Source organism: Bos mutus, chromosome 8 (genome assembly GCF_027580195.1).
Source record: "Bos mutus isolate GX-2022 chromosome 8, NWIPB_WYAK_1.1, whole genome shotgun sequence".
Classification (NCBI taxonomy): Eukaryota; Metazoa; Chordata; class Mammalia; order Artiodactyla; family Bovidae; genus Bos; species Bos mutus.
Window position 1 is genome coordinate 34,787,045 of NC_091624.1, and position 24,109 is coordinate 34,811,153.

General features: G+C 44.1%; 1 protein-coding gene across 7 annotated transcripts in view; it reads right to left on the reverse strand.

The window, feature by feature from the left end:
* The window catches only part of NTRK2 (neurotrophic receptor tyrosine kinase 2), a 408,028-nt gene extending 385,194 nt beyond the window's left edge, over positions 1–22,834 (reverse strand). For 2 of the 7 annotated variants that reach the window (XM_070375397.1, XM_070375394.1), the window contains exons 1-3: positions 22,570–22,834; positions 21,444–21,676; positions 20,387–20,960 (exon numbers count right to left, since the gene is read on the reverse strand). In XM_070375397.1, coding sequence (XP_070231498.1) covers positions 20,387–20,598 — 212 coding nt within the window. In that variant the 5' untranslated portion in view covers positions 20,599–20,960; positions 21,444–21,676; positions 22,570–22,834. Of the gene's footprint in view, positions 1–20,386; positions 20,961–21,367; positions 21,677–21,919; positions 22,008–22,569 lie in introns of those variants that run through there. The other 5 variants (XM_070375396.1, XM_070375395.1, XM_070375398.1 and 2 more) reach the window with 5 other exon arrangements.
* Between the last annotated feature and the right edge of the window lie 1,275 nt (positions 22,835–24,109).

The window sequence follows — 24,109 nt, forward strand, 5'->3', positions numbered from 1 at the left end:
CTGCTCAGCACACAAATGTCCAGTATCCCAATCAGCTGAGCGCACCAAGATGGAACCATGCACACCAGGGAAAGGGTATACAGAGGTTCCAATAAGAAGAACCAGCACCCTTTTACATCCTCTCTCCTAAACCCAGCAACTTTCCAGTGCCACACTCAAGTCAGATTCTTTTGCTTTTCTGTCCTTTCTGAGACCTATAAAGTCTGCTGCTGCTGCTGCTGCTGCTAAGTCGCTTCAGTCGTGTCCAACTCTGTGCAACCCCATAGATGGCAGCCAACCAGGCTCCCCCATCCCTGGGATTCTCCAGGCAAGATCACTGGAGTGGGTTGCCACTTCCTTCTCCACCTATAGAGTCTACTCTCCTTCAAAACACAGTTGAGGATAGCCACACAATGAAAATAAAAACAGACAGCCAAGCTCTATGTGTTATGCACAAGTGCAATCGTTTTACATGCATCAGCTCATTTTCACCTCACAGAAACCCCATGAGAAAGGTTCTATTATTGTCTCCTTTTACAGATGGGGAGACTGAGACTGCAAGGCCTCTATTTAACTAGTCCAAAGTAGCAGGACAGACGAACCTCCGAATAAGGCTCTTAACCCTCCAAGTCATCCTGCCTCATAACCTCTGTGATTCCCAACACAAATTTCCAAAGAAAAAGAAATATTAATTTGTTGATCCATCTAAGCATGGCTATTGATACATTCAGCTATTTTTCAATTTAGAAAAAATATATAATGAGAAAAGAAACATTTTAGGCACAGTTTTCACAATTCCAGGATCCTCCTAGGGTACCACTAAAAAGAATTATCCAGCCATAAAGAGCAGAGACATTACTTTGTCAACAAAGGTCCATCTAGTCAAGGCTATGGTTTTTCCAGCAGTCATATGTGAATGTGAGAGTTGAACTATAAAGAAAGCTAAGCGCCAAAGAATTGATGCTTTTGAACTGTGGTGTTGGAGAAGACTCTTGAGAGTCCCTTGGACTGCAAGGAGATCCACCCAGTCCATCCTAAAGGAGATCAGTCCTGGGTGTTCATTGGAAGGACTGATGTTGAAGCTGAAACTCTAATACTTTGGCCACCTGATGCGAAGAGCTGACTCATTTGAAAAGACCCTGATGCTGGGAAAGATTGAGGGCAGGAGGAGAAGGGGACGACAGAGGATGAGATGGCTGGATGGCATCACCAACTCAATGGACATGAGTTTGGGTGAACTCCAGGAGTTGGTGATAGGCAGGGAGGCCTGGCGTGCTGCGGTTCATGGAGTCGCAGAGTCGGACTCGACTGAGCGACTGAACTGAACTGAACTGAAAGAGCTGAATAATTCTTAAAATTATTAGTACATTCAGATCTAGAACTTTCAGGAGCAATAATAAAATCTGTATGGGGAAGAGAGAAAAGTGGAAACCTGCAGCTACTGATGCTTAACTTCAGGGACAGATTCCCCATTAACTTCTGGGGACAGAGTCTATGCTTTGCTGTTCTGTCTGTGTCTGTGATATCACAAAGCTTGTTGTAACACAAGTTGGGGGCGGGGTGGGGGTTGGAAATCCTGCACAGCTGTTCTTGGAAATATAGATCCTCATGCATGAGAATTCCCTTGAAGAGAGGTGAGGGCACTGCAATGGGACGAGGAGTCTGGAGAGCCTAACCACCTCTCTGTATGTGTGTGTGTTAGCCATCCAGTCATGGGACTGCACAACTCTTTTTGACCTCTGTCCATGGGATTCTCCAGGCAAGAATAATGGAGTGGATTGCCATTCCCTTCTCCAGGGGATCTTCCTGACTCAGGGATTGAACCCGTATCTCTTGCATTGCAGGCAGATTCTTCACCATCTGAACCACCAGAAAAGGCCACCCCTCTATATCAGTTCAGTTCAGTAACAGTCGTGTCTCTTTGCGACCCCCATGAACCCAGCACGCCAGGCCTCCCTGTCCATCACCAACTCCCAGTGTTCACCTAAACCCATGTCCATTGAGTCAGTGATGCCATTCAACCATCTCATCCTCTGTCGTCCCCTTCTCCTCCTGCCCTCAATCTTTCCCAGCATCAGGGTCTTTTCAAATGAGTCAGCTCTTCGCATCAGGTGGCCAAAGTATTAGAGTTTCAGCTTCAACATCAGTCATCAGTTTGTTGTGGATCACATCAAACTGTAGAAAATTCTGAGAAATGGAAATACCAGACCACCTGACCTGCCTCTTGAGAAACCTGTATGCAGGTCAGGAAGCAACAGTTAGAACTGGACATGGAACAACAGACTGGTTCCAAATAGGAAAAGGAGTACGTCAAAGCTATATATTGTCACCCTGCTTATTTAACTTCTATGAAGAGTACATCATGAGAAACTCTGGGCTGGAAGAAGCACAGCTGGAATCAAGATTGCCAGGAGAAATATCAATAACCTCAGATATGCAGATGACACCTCCCTTATGACAGAAAGTGAAGAAGAACTAAAGTGATGAAAGTGAAAGAGAAGAGTGAAAAAGTTATCTTAAGGCTCAACATTAAGAAAACTAAGATCATGACATCTGGTCCCCTCTGTATGCTCTAATGCAAAAGCTCTGTACTTCCTCTATTCTATAGCACATTATGGTTCAAAACTATCACAAAGCCAAGGTCAGATCCATAAGGCAAAGACCCAGACAACCTTGCCCCTTAGCTCTAGGCAGTGGGCCCTGGCATGTCAGAGGCCCTCACTCTGGTACTCCTCCATATGAGGCAGCAGGATGCTCCCGCCTGGAAATCATACCTGCCCTTCTTGACCTAGTAGGACCTCAGAATTTTCTACGCAAAGACCCTTACGCCCATTCCCGGGGCCTGTGCAGGCCTTTCTGTGGGTCTGTCCTCCTGTTGCAGATGAGCATGTTCTAGGCACAACTCTGTGTGTGTGTGTGTGTGTGTGTGTGTGCATATGTGTGTGTGTGTGTGTGGTGGTGATGGTGGTGGTGGGAGGGTCCAAGGTTGCTGTCTGTGGTGCTATTGATGAGTTCAGCTGTGCAGGACAATGCTCTGACTAGGGACCTACAACAAGCCATATAAACAGGAGGAACTGGCCTAAGTCTTATTACCTAGGACCCAGAAAACCACCTGGTGGGAGAACATAGTCAAAACATATTTGTTGATTGATTAATTGACTAGATGAATGAATAAATTGATCAATCAAGCAATCAATCCATGTATAAACAATCAATGCCTGTCCTCCATTTCAGGCATCTGCTGGAAAAGATAACTTTGTCAACAGAATGTCTATGGCACACTGAACTATACATGTATAGATATAATCTACAATAAAAGGAGAGTGGTGACAGAGTGGACTCCAGGGTAGGCTGGCGTAAATAAAAGGTTCGGCAATGCTTTCAAGTCACCAGGCAGTTAAGCTCTAGGAAAGTTCTGGGTTTTTTTTTTTTTTTTTAATGAGAAAGCAATTCCCTGAGAAAATAAATGAGATGGCAAAGAAGTTAAGCCCCAGAGGGCCACCCGGGTTTACCATGAGAGTCAGTGACTCAACCAAAAATAAGACTTTTCTCTTAAGAGTTAAATATTATATGCTCGTTCCATAATGACCATTCCTTTTTAAGTTTAAATTTCAAAATACACAAGGAGTCTAAACTATTTTCATTTGTTATGTATATTATGAACATACTGCATTGTGTAAACATAAATAAATGGATGTTATTTATCTCAAGGGAGAATTATCTTTTTGGATTATTCAACACAATCTGTTCACCTATATTCTTCCCCACTCTATTTTTAGAAGACTTGCAAATCTCTTATGTCTATCAGTTGCTTTGTGATCAGTTTTGCAAACAACTATTAAAATGTCTAAGATGACTGATAATGTCAATTATTATGAATACAAACGAAGCACCATGAAACATTACAGGATCAGCCCAATGCACCCTGATTGTAAAGGTGCAAAAGTATGTGCAACAGGTGCTTCATTAAACTGGACCTGACACACTGTTCATACCCCTGAAAAATGCACAGCCTCTACCATCCAGACTACAAGAAGGATAAATCACATCTGAAATTTCACACCAGAATCGCTTTTTAAGTGAAGTGCCATAAATGCAGTCACAGGGAAAACTGCATTTGATCCACAGGGATATCCATTATTAGCTATTATACAACAGAAAAGGCACAAATCTTCCTCATTAGACCCATGTGTTCATTGGAGATCGAATTTCCCTAATATGATTCTTCTTTCCTGGATTTACCCTTGTTGTTGAGCTGATTTGTTCTGCATCTCTCTTTATCTGTTTACATTCACCCTCCATCTCTTCTCTGTCTCTCCTTTCTGCTGGACACATAATAATCCTGCCTCATCAAAGCTCTTCCTTTCTTCCTTTCCAAAGATGCTGTCTCTACGATGAATTGATTTCTTACTGTGCAGGAACCAGCATAGTGCTATTTAATTCCATAAAGGTTATTTATTTAAACAAACATTAACCTGATGACTTTATGAAAATCATGTCTAGAAATTTACACACTGACAACCCAAAGAACAACTTTATAAATATTCTCATTTGGAATTCTAAAAGATACATTTGTAGGAGAAGGGGATACACACACACACACACACACACACATGTATATATATATCCTTATGTCTGTGGATAATAGGGAAATCTAGGACACTGTGCTGCTGCTGCTGCTGCTAAGTCGCTTCCGTCGTGTCTGACTCTGTGAGACCCCATGGACAGCCTCCTACCAGGCTCCTCTGTCCCTGGGATTCTCCAGGCAAGAACACTGGAGTGGGTTGCCATTTCCTTCTCCAATGCATGAAAGTGAAAAGTGAAAGAGAAGTCGCTCAGTCGTGTCCGACTCTTAGCAACCTCATGGACTGCAGCCTACCAGGCTCCCCCATCCATGGGATTTTCCAGGCAAGAGTACTGGATTGGGGTGCCATTGCCTTCTCTGGGACACTGTGCTAGGGAAGAGCAATAAACAAAATCCACATGGTCCCTGCCTCCCTGATGGCTTAGACAGAAAAGAATCTGCCTGCGGTTCAGGAGACCCAGGTTTGATTCTTGGGTCGAGAAGATCCTCTGCAGAAGGGAATGGCTACCCACTCCAGTATTCTTGCCTGAAGAATCCCATGGAGAGAGGGGCCTAGCGGGCTATAATCCATGGGGTCCCAAAGAGTTCAACTGAGTGACTGACACTAGTTCCTACTAGAAGAGGGCATACAGACTGGTACGTAGGCCTGCATTTACTATATTAAGTGACCTATGATGGGGTTGGGAAACACTGGGTGGGGGCTGTAAAAGCACATGTTAGAGCCATATAGGCCAGAGGAAGAGAGACAGAGGAAGGTAGTCAGAGGCAGGAGCCATGAGAATGGTACTCCTGGCAGAGAGGACAGCCAGTGTGAAGCCTTGGAAGTGAGTGAGACTATAACTCCACAGGGCAATTTAAAACCCGGAGAGACTGCATCATCCTATTAAAGAAAGGGAGAGGGAAAAAATGAGGCTGGAGAAATGGGCTTGAATTAGAGGGTGCAGGGCTTTTATGACTTATTAATAGACTGTGAGATTTTAATATACAAATATAAATGCTGTCTTAATTTAAAATATCAATATTATGGGGGGGGGGGATGGAGCTAGGAAAGCAGTTCCTAAAATGCATATGGAAAAATTAGCATGTAAGAATAATCCTGAAAATTCTGAAAGTAATTTATGAGTAAGACTAATAATACAAGTAGAAAATACATAAATATATGTGAAACTTCAGAAGATAAAAAGTTTAGTGCTAGTATGTCAACAAACAAACTGATTAACGGAAGAGGATAGATCCCAAAATAAGCCAAAACACAAAGATGATCTTTATACTCAACCATATTAGAATTCATTTAAAATTTAAATATTTAATTTAAAATTGTTATTTTAAATTAGTGAAGGAAAAGTTGAATAATATAATCAATGGTGTCAGGAGACCTGATAGACTGATTAGCTATCTTGAAACAGTTGTTTTTACTACTTCACCTTTTATATTTTAAAAATCCGAATAGAGCAATACAAAAGCATGAAATAGTAAAGGTCAAAGAAGAAAATATAGGAGACTTATTTTATACTTTTATAGAAGGAAAGACTCTTTTTAGCCACATTTACAATACAGAAGTCATAAGGAAATAATAAATTTTACTACAAAAACATTTAAATCTGTGTTACCAAAAGCTATGATCAACATCAGAAGACAAGAAAAACATTAGACAAAGCATAAATTTTCTTATTGCTAAACAGATTTTAGGAATCAATTTTTTGAAAAGGTCACCAATTCAATAGAAAAAGAAAATGCCTACGGGATATACAGTTGCCAGAAAAAGAAGTACAAATGGCTTGTTGTGTGTTAGTGGCTCAGGTTTGCCCGACTTTTTGCAACCCCGTGGACTCTAGCCCATCAGGCTCCTCTGTCCATGGGATTCTCCAGGCAAGGATACTGGAGTGGTTTGCCATTTCCTTCTCCAGGGGATCTTTCTGACCCAGGGATTGAACCCTGGTCTCCTGCACTGCAGGCAGATTCTTTACCAACTGAGCTACATACATTTATATAAAAAGATTTTTAACAAATCATAATTAAAGAATTGTGAAATAAAGCAATGATGCTACACTATTTCCCATGAATGTGATTGACAAATTCAAAAGTTTTAATAGTATCAGCTTGGCTGCAGAAAAACAGGTGCTTCCAGTTTGGGTGGCAGAATAAAACGATGTGATCTTTTTGCAAGACTACTTGGCAATATCTATCAAATCACAAATGTCATGCAAATGCCCCTCTAATTCAAATTCTAGAAACTTTTCCTATAGATAAAATTATGCAAGTGTGCAAGAACTTGAACACAGGGTGTCCAAGTAAAAATTAGTCAAATGAAATCTATTCCTTCAATGAGTACTGTGTGACTGTGAAAAAATAAGGTTGCCGTACATATGCTGATGCATACATGCGTGCTAAATTCCTTCAGCCATATCCAACTATTTGGGACTTTACGGACAGTACCTCGCCAGGTTCATCTGTCCATAGGATTCTCCAGGCAAATATACTGGAGTGGATTGCCATGCCCTCCTCCAGGGGCTCTTCCTGACCCAGGGATGGAACCCACATCCCCTGTGCCTTCTGCATTGCAGGCGGTTTCTTGAGTCACCAGGGAAGTCCCACATATGTTGATATAGAAACATTTTTAAGATACACTGTTAAGTAAAAACATACTAAAATGTAGACAGTTATATACACATATGCTGCTGCTAAGTCACTTCAGTCGTGTCCGACTCTGTGCGACCCCAGAGACAGCAGCCCACCAGGCTCCCCCGTCGCTGGGATTCTCCAGGCAAGAACACTGGAGTGGCTTGCCATTTCCTTCTCCAATGCATGAAAGTGGAAAGTGAAAGTGAAGTCGCTCAGTCGTGTCCGACTCCTAGCGACTCCATGGACTGCAGCCTACCAGGCTCCTCCATCCATGGGATTTTCCAGGCAAGAGTACTGGAGTGGGGTGCCATTGCCTTCTCCGATATACACATATATATGTATACATAAACATACATATATGTATATATATATATATACCCACGTATGTGAATAGACTCACATGCTTGAGTAGACTATTTCTAAAAGCAGGCACACAAACTAAAATCTAAGTTTCTACTGGAGAGAGAGGCAGAGGGATTGGCCAGTTGGAACCCATGATGGGAGGCAGACTAACTTTACATGATACACTTCTTTATACTGTTTATATGTCTTAAAACTTTCAAATATTAATTTAAAAAATCTAATTATGAATAAAAGTCCATATAATAACGTTAATGTCTTTCAAAGAAAAAAATGTGCAAAATCTCTTTAAAGACCCAGAAGGGTTCCCAGGCTTGAGCAAGTCTTGGCTAAAGGCACTAACCTTTCTAAAGAAAGAATGTGTCAATCAGAATTGGTGCTGGGCAGTGAATAAAGGCTAGAGAAAGGAGTGTCCATCCAGGGGACACAGGTCTGGGCCAAAGTACTTCAAGTTCTGCATTCCCCTTTGTAAAGGCTCTCCCATTATGGAGATGGATGCCTCAGGCAAGCTTAACTTAATGCCATTTAACATTTTAAATGCAGAATTAAGTGCCCTTGCTCTAATTCCAAGATCACCAAGCAAGCTTCCAGTTAATAATTTGTTCTCCTTTATAGATCTGCTGGTGTGGAAAGCAACTGTTATGCTGACTGTGTGTCTGAATCTAGGTGACAGTTATATGCTTTACTGTATAGCAATATAGTGATAATCTGGGGGTTTTTAAACCTAAAAAACCACAACTTTGGGCTTTAAGAGACATGGGGAGCCATGGGGTGATTAGAAGCAATGACATAAGGTCAGCATTTTAGAAAGCCACTCCAACATAGTGTGGTATATGGATACAAAGAGGGTGAGACTGCAGACCAGAACGCCACATCGGAGCTGCTGCATTTTAGGCAAAAAATGATGGTGGTTTTGAATTAAATTTTTGGTTGTGTAAGTATTTGTTTGATGTTTCGTTCTCCTCCCAGACTGCAAGCTTGGTAAGGAAAAGAAACCAGATCAATCTTGCTTGCAACCATATCCCAAGTACTTAACATGACACAGAGCAGATCCCAGTTAGCATCTGTTGGAAGCAAGAATAAATGAATGAGGGAATCTGGACAGCAGAGATAAAAAGAATTAGAGAAATATATTTAGAGAAATGAATTGGCAAGACAATAACTGAATGAATACAGGCGTTAAGGAGTGGGCGGAGCCAAGGTTTTGCCATGCAAAACAAAACATTTTGACCAAGTGGGCAGCGGCGCCATTCATTAAGGTAGGGAACACTGGAAATGGGTTTGGGGTGACCATGATGATTTAATTTTGAAATGTCAAGCGTGATGCACTATGACATATCCAAGAAGGATGTTCAGTAGACAGATGACCCAAAGGTCATCACTATAGTTGATGGGGACAATTATTAGGACATCAGGAGAATGCAGAAGGCAACAGAAGTCATAAGTGAGGGTGACATAGCTCAGGAAGAGAAGCAGCCCTAGGACACAACTTTTAGGAGAAGGGACGTCGACTTTTAGGAGAAAAGGAAACCTTTAAGTAAGAAGACTGTCCCCAGCCAGACGGTTAGGGAGAACATGAGAAAACTTCATTGACACCAAAGCCAAAGAAAAAGAATGCTTCAGGAGGGAGTGAGAAATGAGGCCAAGCTCTGCTAAGAAGCAAATAAGAGAAGGGCAGAGAAATTTGCCTTAGATTAGTTCTATAAACGTCTTTGGGATGCAGTGGAGAGCAAGTTTGATGAAGCAGTGGATTGAGACTGGATTCAGAGGGGAGGAAAAAGATAATGCAGACCAGTCTTCTAAGATCAGGAGTCAAAGGAAGAAAGAAAAGGGCCAAGACTAAAGGAACCTGGAAGGAGAAGAAGGGGACAGAGCTAAAGGAAAACTTTTCTAAGATGGAAGGGACCCAGTCCTGATTAAATTCTGACACTGACAAGAGGAAGAGATTGAAAATTCAGACAAGAGAGGGCAAGTCATCAACAGAGAAAAGTTAAAGAGAATGGGATCTGTCATAGAGGGGGAATGATTAGTTTTAACCAAAGACACTCCTGCCCTTCCCGTGTACTGGAAGGGAAAGGCTGGTTTCAGATACAGGCAGTTTGTTCATATGGAATATAAGTGGATAGAGCCATAAGAAGATCACAATATTGACAGAGAAAAAATAACCAAACTCAGCTGGGCTGTTGTCATCATAGAAAGCAGGCATGCGGATTGCTCACATCCAGTCTACATGTCCATGCCTCCCACTATTAACAATAAAAAGTATGCACATTTGGGAGGAAACACCCTTTGTAATTGGTCCCATGTCTGGCTCAAGCTGAAAACAATCACCATGTAAATGTGGGTTTTAGCCTCATGCACTGACTGTCCTTATCACATTATATTAAAATTAGATCTCTCTCTCTCTCCCACTGTGTATAAGCTACTCAGAGGCTTCTTGCCTCAGTAAAGTATCTAATTTGTCTGTAGCATCACCAGTGTCCTCAATAAACACTAGTTGAACTGAACTAATGTTTGCATGAAGTTTGACTTAGATGACAGGCGGCCCACATGACGATCAGGAAACATGCGGTAAACTATTCCAGCCAGGAGGAAAATGAAACTTGGTGGAGGCAGAAAGATGAAAGCTGATTTCAGGCAAGCTCCTGCTTAGGAGGTCATGGAAAGTGAAGACTGGCAAAAAGGCAAGCCAATTAGAGATCCTTCTGGAGCAGCAACCACAGAAATGGACCAAGAGTGGACTGAGAAGGTCAGAACACACACACATGGTAGCAGGTATTCCGATCAGATGTAAATGGGTGGATTAGCTGATGCAATTGCCTAAAAGTGCAGGTAGACAGTGCATGTTAAAAAAAACCAACCTCTGGGGGCAGGGGGTATAGTTGTTTCAATGGGTAGGAAACCTTGGGAGCACTGCCACGCAGACTGGCAGGGAGAAGGTAACCTGCAAAGCCATCTAACCTGAACCAAAGCGGTGAACCTAGAGAAACTCACAGATAGGACTCTGTTGCTTAAGATACCTAGAGACCTGGAGCAAGCTCTGGGTTAGGCCTGGGGGAGGAGGCAAGGGTGAATTCCAGAACAGAAAAGATAAGACTGGCACCTGTGGCTGCCTGACTCAGAATCACAGATCTCTTTAGAGATTAGCATCCAACTAATCCCAATCTTCAGTTTCAGGATTAGGGAACTGGCTGATGAGATTAAATGGTTCATCCGGGATCCCGAGTTCTGAAACTGTGAGAGTATGGACTTGAACCCCAACTCCCATTTCCCCATCCAGTTACCAAGGGTCCTTTACGCTGCTGCCTCTCTGAGTGAGTTGACCTTGGCAGGCCAGTTTCAGTTGGAACCATGGTGGTTGATCCACGGGTTCTGCAACCCAAGATTTCCTCACTGTCCACGAAAGGGGCTTTGCAGCCAACCATCTGCCTGAGTGTGTGTGTGCCTGTTTGTTGAGGGCAGTGTGGAAGGGAATAAAAACCATGACCAAGAACAGAAGAAGGAGACTGAAGGGTCACAAAGGGAAAAGGCCAAACCCAGGAGGGCAAGGGCAATACGAGGGTGTGCGTGTGCTAAGTCGCTTTAGTCATGTCTGACTCTTTGTGACCCTATGGACTGTACCCCGCCAGGTTCCTCTGTCCACGGGATTCTCCAGGCAAGAATACTGGACTTGGTTGCCATGCCCTTCTCCACGGGATCTTCCCGGCACAGGGATTGAACCCACGTCTCTTATGTCTCCTGCATCGGCAGGTGGCTGTTTACCACTCACTCAGCAGAGGGGCTGTGAAGTAAGGCTGAAAGCAGACCTAAAAGGGTGTGTGGTTTGTGCTGGCTGGGTTTTCTCTGGCCAGAGAACTCAGCGGCCATCGTGTCAAGCTCCCTGCCCACCCCAGTTCCCAGGCCTGCACACACATTTCAAGACAAGTGTGCCAAGGCTGAAGAAGGGAAGCAAACTGTCCCCACTGTGGGCCACAGTCAGAGGATTCAAGCCCAGGCCCCTCTGCCACTTCGCAGCAGGGGACTCCAGGGCACATGAAATAGAAGCAACTTTAATGGCAAAGATTAGAGTTCACAAGAGCCTACCTTCTTAAACGGCACCGTATTTCAGAGGTCGAAAATCAAAATTCTAATGCCTTTTCATTTAAATAACACTATTGTAGAACTGTTCAAAAATACCTCACCAGTAATATTTCGTTGCTTCTCTTGAGACCTGATCAAAGAGGACAGACACATGGGCTTCTGAGTAGCTGGGTCGGCTAACCCAGCCCAGAGTCACTGCCCTGAAGCTCACAGATTTCACCTAGAGAAGAACTTCTGTCGGGTCCTTGTTGAGAGAAATCCAGAATGAGTAAAACAAAATTAAAAGTCTGAGTGGGGTATACTGTACAGCATGGTGACCACAGTCAGCACTGTAGTATATTTTTGGAAAGTTGCTAAGATAGTAGATTTAAACTTCCCATCACAAGAAAAAAAAATATGCTAACTATGTGTGGAGATTGGACTTCCAAGGTGGTGTGGTGGTAAAGAATCTGTCTGCCAATGTGGGACATGCAAGAGACATGCAAGAGACTGGGTCGGAAAGATCCCCTGGAGTAGGAAATAGCAACCCACTGCAATATTCCTACCTGAAAAATTCCATGGACAGAGGAGCCTGGCAGGCTATATCGTCCGTGGGGTCACAAAGAGCAGAATATGAGACACTTGCACACACAAACACACACACACACACGTGGGGTGATAGATGTTAATTAGATTTATTAAGGTAATCATTTTGTAATATATACAGATATTGAAAATCATGTTGTAGGCCTGAAACTAACATAAATAACATTGTGTGTCAATTAAATCCCCAAAATGTCTAGATGGTTTACAGAAGTAAATCTTCAATTGTTAGAAAAAACTTTACAAGTCAAGATACTTAAGTCTGAAAGGACCACTCCTAGTAGAGTTTTATACTTATATATACATAGACACATTGCACACACAAATAGAATTCTAGGGTGTGTGTGTCTGGTCTGTTCAGGAAATTATTGGAATATGAAGATTATAGGAAAGAGTGGGCAATAATAGGTCATTTTTTGCAACAAAAAGAGGGATTCTAAATGATGTATGGTTATCAAAATTTTATCCTATACTAAAAGATACTATATTCTCCAGGGCACATAAATCATTTACCTCTTAAGATTACAACAGATTACAAAGGAGAAGATGATGATAGAAGAGAAAGATACAAGATGAAGCCTCAATCCACCTCCTGCTCACTACAGTGCTATTTAACTTGTGAACATTTATTTCAATAACTACACTTCTCCTAAAATTGCCTGTACTCTCAAGGCCAAATCTGAACAGGTGGGTCTAAGCAGACAAAGCCCTAAGCAAGACTCTGCATAAAATTCTATCCCGAATTACGCTCAGCTTGACCAGAGAACCCCAGGCAAGCCAATCAACCTGACAGTCCCTCTGAGGCTGTCAGGACCTTCCCACCTACTTCAGAACAAGGTTTTAAACCTAAATAAGCAGATGTCTGTAAAGTGCTCTCCAGGACCCTTGGGGAGAAGCCCTGTGTGAAACCAGAGGTGTGTCTCAGAAGTGCGCTTGTACTGGAAAAGGCTTAGCACAGCCGTGTACAACGTACAAAATCGTAGCAGAATGAATTCCGAATGGGAGTCAACAACTCTTAAGCTTGCTCACTGGCTCAGCTATGCCTCTTGGGGCCATGAAAAGGTAGAGGCAAAGAGAAGGCTGGAAAGAATAGTACTCTCTGGCCACAGAGCTTTCATGGGAGCTAAGACAGACTTTGTATACAAGGTTGTGGGTTCCTCCACCTACGTAACCACTCCTGACTATGGCAAAGACTCTGGGGCAGCAGCCTCCATTATGCTCTGTCTGCTCTGCCCTCGCTCCAATCCTAACCTGCCTGGATGGTCCAGCAGGTACAAGGTCAGCATCTCTCATGGCAGCCAACTCATGAAGGCCTTTCTCTGCAGCCTAGCTTTTGTGAAAGTGTTAGAGAAGAGGAAGAGTTAAAATTAAAACAAACAACCACACTCACAGTAAACAAAAAAATATATTTGTTCTCATGCAAAGATCAGGCTATTGCTTTGTGATCAGTAGTTCATGAACTTTTAACTGCTCTGTCTCCAGTAGAGATGGGTTCCCATAGACTTAGCCAGACTAAACTTGTCTTCACATCTCTGATGCTTCTAAACTGGTGGGCTGGAGTCAGGTTTAGTCAAAGGAAACAGAACAGAGGGGAGGCCCCCTAGAAGGAAGGTTTTGGCGCTACCTTTGGATGCTAGCAGGAAGCTTCTAGACCCCGTGATGTCTTTAATGTGCCATGGCCAGAAAAGCAACTCTCTTCTCTGCCCCTCATTCACGCAAGGGGGGTTGAAGCAGAGTATTTCTAAGGCCCCTTCTCCTTCCTTGATCTTGACTTTAAGTGACCCTGTGAACTTGGACTCATCAGCGCAGCACTAACATGCCACCAGTATTCTTAGTATATCACACTTAAAAAGACATAGATGTACTCTGTAATGACCTATATGGGAAAAGAATCTAAAAAAAAAAAATGTGGGCAAATATATACATGCATCAGTTCAGTCACTCAGTTGTGTCCGACTCTTTGCAACCCCATGAACCACAGCATGCCAGGCCTCCCTATCCATCACCAACTCCTGGAGTTTACCCAAACTCATGTCCATTGAGTCAGTGATGCCATTCAATCATCTCATCCTCTGTTGTCCCCTTCTCCTTCTGCCTTCAATCTGTCTCAGCATCGAGGTCTTTTAAAATGAGTCAGTTCTTCACATCAGGTGGCCAAAGTATTGGAGTTTCAGCTTCAGCATCAGTCCTTCCAATGAATATTCAGGACTGATTTCCTTTAGGATGACTGGTTGGATCTCCCTGCAGTCCAAGGGACTCTCAAGAGTCTTCTCCAACACCACAGTTCAAAAGCATCAATTCTTTGGTGCTCAGCTTTCTTTATAGTCCAACTCTCACATCCATACATAACTACTAGAAAAACCATAGCTTTGACTAGATGGACCTTTGTTGACAAAGTAATGTCTCTGCTTTTTAATATGCTGTCTAAGTTGGCCATAACTTTTCTTCCAAGGAGTAAGCATCTTTTAATTTCATGGCTGCAGTCACCATCTGCAGTGATTTTGGAGCCCCCCAAAATAGTCTGTCACTGTTTCCACTGTTTCCCCATCTATTTGTCACACATACATTAATATATATATGTATATATATATAAAACAGATTCACTTTGCTGTACACCTGAAACTAACACAGCATTGTAAATCAACTATATTTCAATTAAAAAAATTAATTTTTAAGGATTTTAAAAAGACATGGATGGCTTGGAGACTTCAGAGCAGATGCTGAAAACATGCACACAGGACATGATGACATGGAAGGTCCTCAGATTCTCTCACTGCCGGGCTCTAAGCACCACTCCTTACTTCAAAGCTGATGTATAAACTGAACTTTCTCCACAACTGATGCTTTGCGGAGCTTCAGAAACAGAGTATAGGGTCCAAAGCCCTCGGTTTACATCTGACAAGCTCAGACCCAGAAACATTAAGGAGCTGCTTCCAGATCATGTAATTCCAGCTTTCTGTAACATGGGTGGAGCGGGGAGTTGAAATATGCAAGCTTAGTACCTATGTATTATTTTTCTCCCCAGGTTTATAACAACCACAAGCATTCATTCACTCCTTCATCTCCGAGATCAATATTTACCACTTCACAGTCCTCTGGACAGCCCAGAGAGCAAAGCAAATGGTTAGAAGGCATCCTGATTATGTGGGCTGTTTTCCTCTTTTAATAGAGATCAATCAGAAATGAAATATGAAGCTAAAATTATCAGGCCACTGCAGGGCTCAGATCTCTGCCACCTGGGGATGGGATTTATGTTTTTTAAAACTTAGAACAAATAGATTATGAAAATGATCAATCAACTATTAATAACTCAAGGTTCAGATTTTTTTTCTATCCCTTTCTTTCTCTTACATACACCAAATGAGGGAAAAAATTGCCCTGTCTAAATAACCTCTCCCCTAAATCATCCAACTGATTTGTAAACAGTAAGTAAAATCAAAAATTGGCACTGCTATAAGGAGCAGCAGGTTCAATGCTACATTCTACCCTACTGCTTTGAACCTACAAGAATCTCTCTAGAGAAGCAGTAAAGTTAGTTGGATGGATAATATCAGGGTATAATATTCAATAATGGCTTGATATTGTTTCTTTTCATAACAGGCAGGATGAACAATGAGTTAAAACTGGAGGCACCTGCTTGGTATCAAAGATTTTTCAAAGAGAAGAAGAAACAAAAAGTCGAAAAAGAAAAATTAAATTCCCTTTCCCCAGCTAAAGAAAAAGTCTACCCCTACAACCTAGAGATAGTCAAAGCCATCATGCAGAATGTTCCTGGGGAGAAAGAGACCTCAACTCTAAGCTGTTCAGCTGACTTTTTGACTTAGAAAATGTCTTTACAAGGGAATACTGAAATAACACAAACAGAGGTTTATGAGATAGAAACAGTGAAAGATCTTAAACAAAACTAAACACAGAGCTGGGGAGCTATGACCACATCATCTTAATTTCCCATTACTTGCTTGTAATAATATATAACCCAGGCTCTTCGCTCAACTCTACTGCTCTGAATTCCCATAAGGAAATATCACTTTTCGGAGACGAAAAATAATCAAATACATTTTCCTGTATAGTTAATCAGAGGTGATGGAGAGGGAGAGGTGGAAGAAAGTAGGGTCAGAAGGTCACAGGGCTTTTCAATTGTTTTATCCAATGTAATAAAAACTTCCTCAGCGTAGAGATAGAAGGTATGAAACTGAGATTTCAAACGGCTGTGCTGAGCTGAACTGTGTGAATGCCTTCACTAGGAAGAAAGAGTGTTTTTAACTTGTTTGCAAGTTGTATTGAATAATGAATGATGTAAATAAGACCGCCTAATTTATTAACAAGTCCAATCTGGCTTATGCAACCACAATGAAAACAGGCTGTAGTTCTTAAATGCATGTAAAGCACAATTCAAGGCTCTAGAACTCCCAATGGAGGGGCTGAGAAGTAAATATCAGAGTGATAAAATCTGATGCCTTTGAATCCTTTTAAATGCCAGAATATTTTAGTACAATTAACTGCAGCAGTGGAAAAGCTTATGCAGGTGAGAGAGCCAAAATTAATGTATTAATGACATAACATTACAATTGCTTAACAAAGCCAACAATGAATTGCACACAGAGGCTTGAGCAGCAGAAGCTACAAATCCTATTTATGTTGTACTAAGAGGAAAAATATTAGATTGGTCTCCAAATATCAATCCCAAATCAGCAAATGTCACCAAAGAAATTTAGAAATAAAAAGTCATTGCTGGTCTGCATAAAATATGGGCAATATAAAAATGAATGCCCTTTCACAGCCATGTGAATACACTTAACACGTCTGAACAGTACGTTAAAAATGGTTAACGTGGTAGGTAGATTTTATGTCATGTGTTTCTTTTTTTTTTTTTTTTTTAACTTTACAATATTGTATTGGTTTTGCCATATATCAACATGAATCCGTTTCTGACCATGATTTTTAAAACTCCATGATCTATTTTATGTTTGAACCATATCTCTTACCACCGGGTGAGACAGAACATGTCTTTTGAGAAGCATTTTGACATATTCTGAAACTTAAATGGCTGATTACATAACTCTAACAACAGACTTTACTCTTGTATCCTGTTTATGTGTGACAATAGTATTGTTTGTAAATTTAACTTAGCACTGCTTTGGGATAATCATCTCCAAATAACAGAAGCTGGCACATTTTGGCAGGGTGACGTCAGGCAGGTGTGAAGTGTAACTATAGATGGATATAGACCTAGACATGGGTCACATCAGTGGTAAAGAATATGAGACAGATACTGTGAAGGGAAGATTTTTAATAAAACAGCCTCAAACAAGAACTCTGAAAATGAAATGTCAGCATGGCTTAAAACATACACGTAGAATCAAAAAATAAAATTCTCTCCCTTAATTAGTCTATAGGTATATTTTTTAAATGTTCCACCATGGCTTCTCTCTGAACCTTAAAAGGCACAGTGATTGCGACTTTTCCCCTGTGTGCTTAGCCGCTCAGTTGTGTCCAACTCTTTGCAACCCCATGGACTGTAGCCTGCCAGGCTCTTCTGTCCATGTGGATTCTCCAGGCAATTTCCCCAACATATAGATATTAAGAGATTTACTATTTTTAAATGATATAGTAAACTGCTTCAGCAAGTTCTAATCACACTTTATTTGGCTACATTAGTCCTACTTTTAAAAAACCGAAACATAATTTCAGCTAAACTTTATTAAACTAGAACTTTAAAGCAGGTTATTTTAGGAATATCATTGGGTCTAACAACAAAGTTAAAAAAAAAAAAAGAGTGTAATTTCGTTCCAACTGTAGCTGGTATCCACTGGCCAAGAATTGAAAAGCTGTTCAAGCAAATATTAATATGTAAGAAAGAGAGCACAGATGGTGTCATATAAGGATGAGAGTGAAACAAGCCCAACCACTGATGTCATTTTGATATCAAAGCACCAGAATTCAAAATAATTATATGAAGTGCTTTCCAAACAAGGATCTCAATACATTTTACAGATAAAGACACTGGGGCATAAACTGACGAGTCTCAAATAAAGCTGAGGGAACGAGCAAAGAAAAGTACTTCTCAGAGCTCACCTCTATCAGCTTGACTCCTGTTTCTAAACTAATTCCCCATTCCTATACACTGAGCTTACACACCTCTCCATTCCCTGAATCTCAATGGATTTTCAAATCAGAAGAAGAAAATGAGTAGAAATTAGGAATTATGATTACTATTATTAGATGAATAACTGTGACAAATGCTTTAGTAAATGTAAAAAAAAAAAAAATGTAAGCCTGAAAATAGGAACCTGCCATCAGATAAAAGGGAAATAACAACAGTTGTGAGAACTGATACAGGAAAACTCTACTCAAATCTGTTATTAATAATTTCATATCTATCAGGCAGCTAAGACCACTCAGGCGTAAAATAGTATTTTTTAAAGAGAGTTTTCCTCCAATTACAGCCTTAAAAATACTAAACTGAAAAAAATAATAATTAGCCCTATGTTTCCTCCTTCATTATCTATCTAGAACCTAAAACAGAATTTTAAAACAATCACAAAAGAAAACAACATCTAACTGTTTTCAGGCACTCCTCATGGTCTCAAAATAGTCTGAAGGGCTCTGAATTCCATATGGCTTCCTCCATCTAACTACTGACACCCCATCTCATGAAAAAGACACAAATCCTGACAAAAGGCCACAGACTCTGACCAACCTGGCAAGCCTCTACCAGCCCAAGCCGGGTCGGCGTGGTCAGGACCCTACCCACCCTTCCTCTCCAGCTCTGCCTGCTGCTCTCCTTGCCAGAAGGATTGCTATCTGAGCATCCTGGATCCAGCCTGACAGCTGGCTGCTCCCGGCACATCTTAGCACTGCTGGGCCGGCACGTTTTCCTCTGTTCTGTTGTCATTTCCTTCTGCCTGAGCCCTCTAACAAGAGCATCACCAACAGGACAAACAGCAGAGGCTGGGAAGGTCTCTTACTTACATTAAAAAACAGGTTGTCTTGGTCAACAACGTTGGCATAACCAGGGTGTGTGCTATCCGTGGCGGGGGGGTGGGGGGGTGTGGGTAGGGTGGTGAGGGGGGAGATGCATGCGCACTCGCCAACCGGAAGGCCACAGCCCAAGCCCTACTTTCAATGCTGCCTATCCTGGTGTCAACAGCCTCAAGTAAACCGGGAGAAACTTTGCCTTCCAATCCTTTTTATGGATGAATAAAATATCATGTTAATGAAACATAAAAGGGCAAAGTTGCTGGCTGGGGGAATCTCTAATAGAGGGAACAGGGGAATGCTAGAGAAAGGACTGGTGAGCTCCTAGTTGGTAACAGATTTGCCACAACGCATCAGAGGAGGCCAGAAATACACAATTCTGCCTCTCTAATGGACCAGGACAAGCTCAAGCACTTCCAGGGACATAGGGGTCCCAGGGTGAAGACAGCATTCATCAGAGTATTCCATGCTGTTTTATCATCCAACCTCCTCCTGGGGAACTATTCAATGGGCAATTAAGATTTATAATCCAAATGATCTCAAAATTCTATCTCTGGGAAGTCAAGTCCAAATTAAATCAGACCAGGCTTTTAGGCTTCCAAGGATCACATTTTCTCTTTTGAGCCAGTGCATTTCAACACTCGGAACTTCTCCTCTTACAGATTATTTTCAAGGCCATCTCTGGATGCAATCTCCTATGCAAAATCTGATGTATAAAATGAAAAAGGAAACTGGTAAACTCCAGCTCTCAGAGAAAGAAGCTAAGTGGGAGGCACTCTAACTTCCTTAAGCAGATTTTTCAAAAGTTACTTATTTTAACCTCCTTTCTCATAAATATTACTGGAACTGCTCCTAACCCAATATACACAGAGAACCTTATGAAACAAAAATGTCCAAAACTTAAGTTATTGCATATGGAAAGACTAAAACACACCGGCAGGGCTTTGAAATATAAAGTGTATAAGAATACTATATAATAGACATCTATTATTTAGAACATTTTAAATTATCACACTTCTCCCAGTGTTAACAGCACCAAGGCAGTGAAACAGGTAACTGACACACGGCCCAGCCCTGCACCTCTCTTCTCTGACTTCTCCCCAGACTTGAGACAACATTCATGCCCAGGAGGGACCCGCCTGACCAGCCTAGCCCTAGAGGCAAGGAGAGGACGAAGAAGGAAAAGGACCAGGAACTCACATTTCGGTGATGTTCTCAGGATCTGCACTGGTAGCCTCCAGCTTCGGAAATGCCACGATGCCAGGAGAAGGATCGCCGCACCAGATCCGAGAGGCGCTGCACTTGCAGGATGTGGGACAGGCAAGAGCGGCCCTCCAGAAGCCCACAATCAGCCAGCAGAAGCCCCAGAGCCGCGCCATGGCGGGTCCATGCCACCTGGTCCAGGACGACATTCCTAGCCACCAGTGCCAGCCGGAGTCAGCCTGAGTGCGTGTCGCTGAGCTGTCCCGGCCGGTCTCCCCTGCCCGCGCCGAGTGGCCTTTGCCGCGCTCACCGCTGTCTCCTCTCGGTGCTGGTCTCAGGCGCGCAGAGCCTAGCGTGTCAGGGGCTGAGCGTGTCCTGTCGGGCGGCACCGTTCACAGTGGCAGGGGCATCTCGGGCCTTCTCACAGGGGGCGCTACCGCCGCTCGCAGCTCCGCGGCGGCCGCCGCTGCATGGCCCAAAGAGCCGAGCACCGGCCCGCGGCGCTCCCGGGATGCTCTGGGGCTCAGGCTTCTGGCTAGACGCGCGCTGCGATCCGGGACGCACCTCCGGGCTGAGGACAAACAGATACGCGTAAGGCTGAGCTCAAGACCCCATACGCCACTAATTGGGGTACTCTCCCTCCGCGCTCGCGTCACCCCCACCGCGAGCCCAGCCGGGATACTGGGGATAGATGAGTGCCCAGTTCCGGCCGGCCCCAGAAATAAACTTGCCCCTCGATGGCACTGACGCCGCGGGGCACCACTGTGCCCACTCTCTCCCTGTGCCTAAGGCTGAAGGAGGGAAAAATGGGGCAAGGGACAGGATTCCATAGCACCGGCCAGGGGTAGGACTCCTTAAAGGGAGGTGCGGAGATTGCCGAGGATGCTGGTTCCGCGACGGGGCCCCCGAATGATGCTGCAGAATCCGCCACGGCCCCTGAGCTCAGGGGGCGCGGGCAGGTGGCGCGGCGCGTCCCACCTGGGAAGGCGCCGCGGCCACCCCAAGGGGGACAATGAGGGCCGAGATGACGGAGGTCACTGTCCGCGCTGCTCACCCGGGCTCCGGCGCCTACCGCCCGCCGGCGGCGCCTGGGTCCAGGCTCCTCCTGCCGCTGGGCACGGAGCTCGGAGAGCTCGAGCGAAGCAGCGAGCGAGGCTCCTGCTCCAACCTAATTCCGGGAGCCGCCGCCGCCGCCGCCGCCGCCGCCGCCGCCGCCGCCTCTGCTACTGCTGGCGAAGTGACGTGAGGGCTGACGCAGAGCAGGGGCAGAAACTCCAGAAAATTAGTCTGAAATCCAAAAACACACACGCTCATACACACACAAACCCATAACACCCTCCAGACAAAAGCAACAGGGAGGGGAGGGGAATCTGGGGGCGAGGGGGAGGAGGGAGGCATCGGTGCCACTGGCCAGAAGCAGACAGCAGCAGCATGTGGGAGTTCACACACGCGCACACCCGCACACAGCCTGGCCGTGTAGACGCGCGCGCCTGTGTGTGCGTGTGTGTGCGTGCATTTAGACCCAGGTACCTCTAAGCTGAACCATTCCCCGGCTCTGACACCTCCCAATCCCTAATTAACACCCAGGTCTCTTCTAAAATCGCAGTAGAGGCCGTCTCCTTTTTTGAAATGGAAACCGGGCTCGGTTCAGCTCTGAAAAATGCGCTGATTCTTATTATAGGAATCCTCCCTCCCTTTCCCCTCCCCGCTGCATTCTCCTTTCCTATCCTGCCTAAAAGGGAGGACGAGCTATCCTATAAATAAATAAATATTGTAAACACCGAAACGTGTCCAGCATTGGTAACCAAGCATAACCGCCCCCATTCCGGGTCATCTATTTGGGGATCGGTGTTTTCGGAGGGTCTTCCTGTTGGTGCTTTGGCAGAGGGAGGGCAGTCTCCAAATGCAACTCCAGCTCTCTAAGCGGGTCTTTTTTCCTGTTGTTTTCTGGCATCACACGCCGGGGAAACAGAGACATGTGAGGGGAAGGGAGCGCGCCTGACGCGTATTGGGTTCCCTAAATGCGCGGTAGCAACCCTGGCCTGTCCAATGTGTGGCGCCGCGTCATTTTATCTCATCCTTCAACCTGGCAGGATGCAGCCATTCCCAGATCTTAGCTTCACTCCCCGCGATGCCCACCCTCACGCGGGGCACCCAGAGCCCTCGCTCCCCTGCCGTACCTTGAGCGTTTTCGTGTGTGCGTGGGTGAGAGCGAACGCGTGCCTTGCGCCCGCGCTGCCCGGAACACTACACACATCCAGCTACTGAGAAGCCCGGCGCGGGCAGAGCCTGGGGGTCTCACTAGGGACAAACGAGGTGATCCGGGAGGGTCGAGTGACAAACCGTAACTGCTCTGAGGGCGCAGTTAAATGATGGCTGCGGGGCATTCCAAAGCCTTGTCTGAGAATCCGTCTTCCCATTTGCGGCTCGGAGAGTCTCTTTTTCCGCAGTCATTTAAAAGGGAACTGGGAAAATGCACCGCAGTGCCTGACACTTCCGAGGGCTCTGGTGCCCCCGCGCGGGGAGAGAGCGCCCGGCACGCTTGGGAACACCAACCCACGGCCGCCGCGGCGCCAGGCACTGCGCTGGGGGCGCTCTCTGGCTCCAGATGCGCAACCCGCGGCGCCCGACGCGTGCGCACCCCTGCCCGACCCGTGAGCGGCTCACCAGCCCTCGCCAGCTTCTTCCCGGGGAAAAAGGCTGGCAGACCTTCCCGCGAAAAAGGGCGACGGGGATGGGATCTCCTCCAAAAGATAAGCATAGCCACAAATCTATCCGAAAATGCTGGGGGTGGGTAGGATCGAGAACCCTGAACGCCAAGGTGAATGCTGAGATCTCGGCTATGCCTTAAATACTACAAGGGAACTGAAAGCATTTAGTGGGGCTTTCGTACAGATCCTGGGCGCTGAGTGTAAGCGGGAATCCTCGGGCAACATCCAAATGATCTCTTTGCAGGCCTTTGCAAGGCCAGTAGGCCTTTCTCTCATCGCCATCACTTGGCTGTAACATGCCTTGGGTGCTGAACTGGCCTGGCTGAAGTTCATTTCACTGCTCAGCCCCTGCTGGGTGAAGATGTGCCAAAGTAGAGAAGCCAAGGGCAAAAATGTTTTGGTCCAGGTCATACAATAACATTCCTCCCCGTGTCTTGCCAGTGTCCTTAACGGAGCTGCCCCTGTGGAACACCTGGGGGAAGGGTGTGTACAAAAATACTCACATCTCTCTCACATCTCCACTAGATTCCCATTTTTCCCAGAAAAGGTCCATTTGCACCCTACTGGCAGTAAAGTGTCAAGGCAACATCCAAAGGACCACCAGTTTTAGAGTGGTTTGCAGACCATAAGATTCTAATTATGTTGGAATATTTTTAGAATTTTATTGTAAAAGATAGGTAATACTAGTGTATTTAGAGTCTAAATATGCCGCGACCGAATCTCTCTTAAAATTAAAACTTGCAGCCCCACTTCTAATCAGCTTTCTGCCTTCTATAGTTCTTACCATCTTTTAATAGATAATTTACTTATTATATCATTTATAATTTACATTCGTATTATTTCTCTTTCAGTAGACTATGAACTCCATGAAAGCAAGGATCTTTATTTTTTCATTAATACGTCTCAAGGATGTAGTCGATATTAAAATATGTGTGTGTGTGTGTGTGTTCAGTGAAATAAACTGAAGTTGAGTTTCCTCAAACAGGCCAGCTACATTTTCTTAACCTCT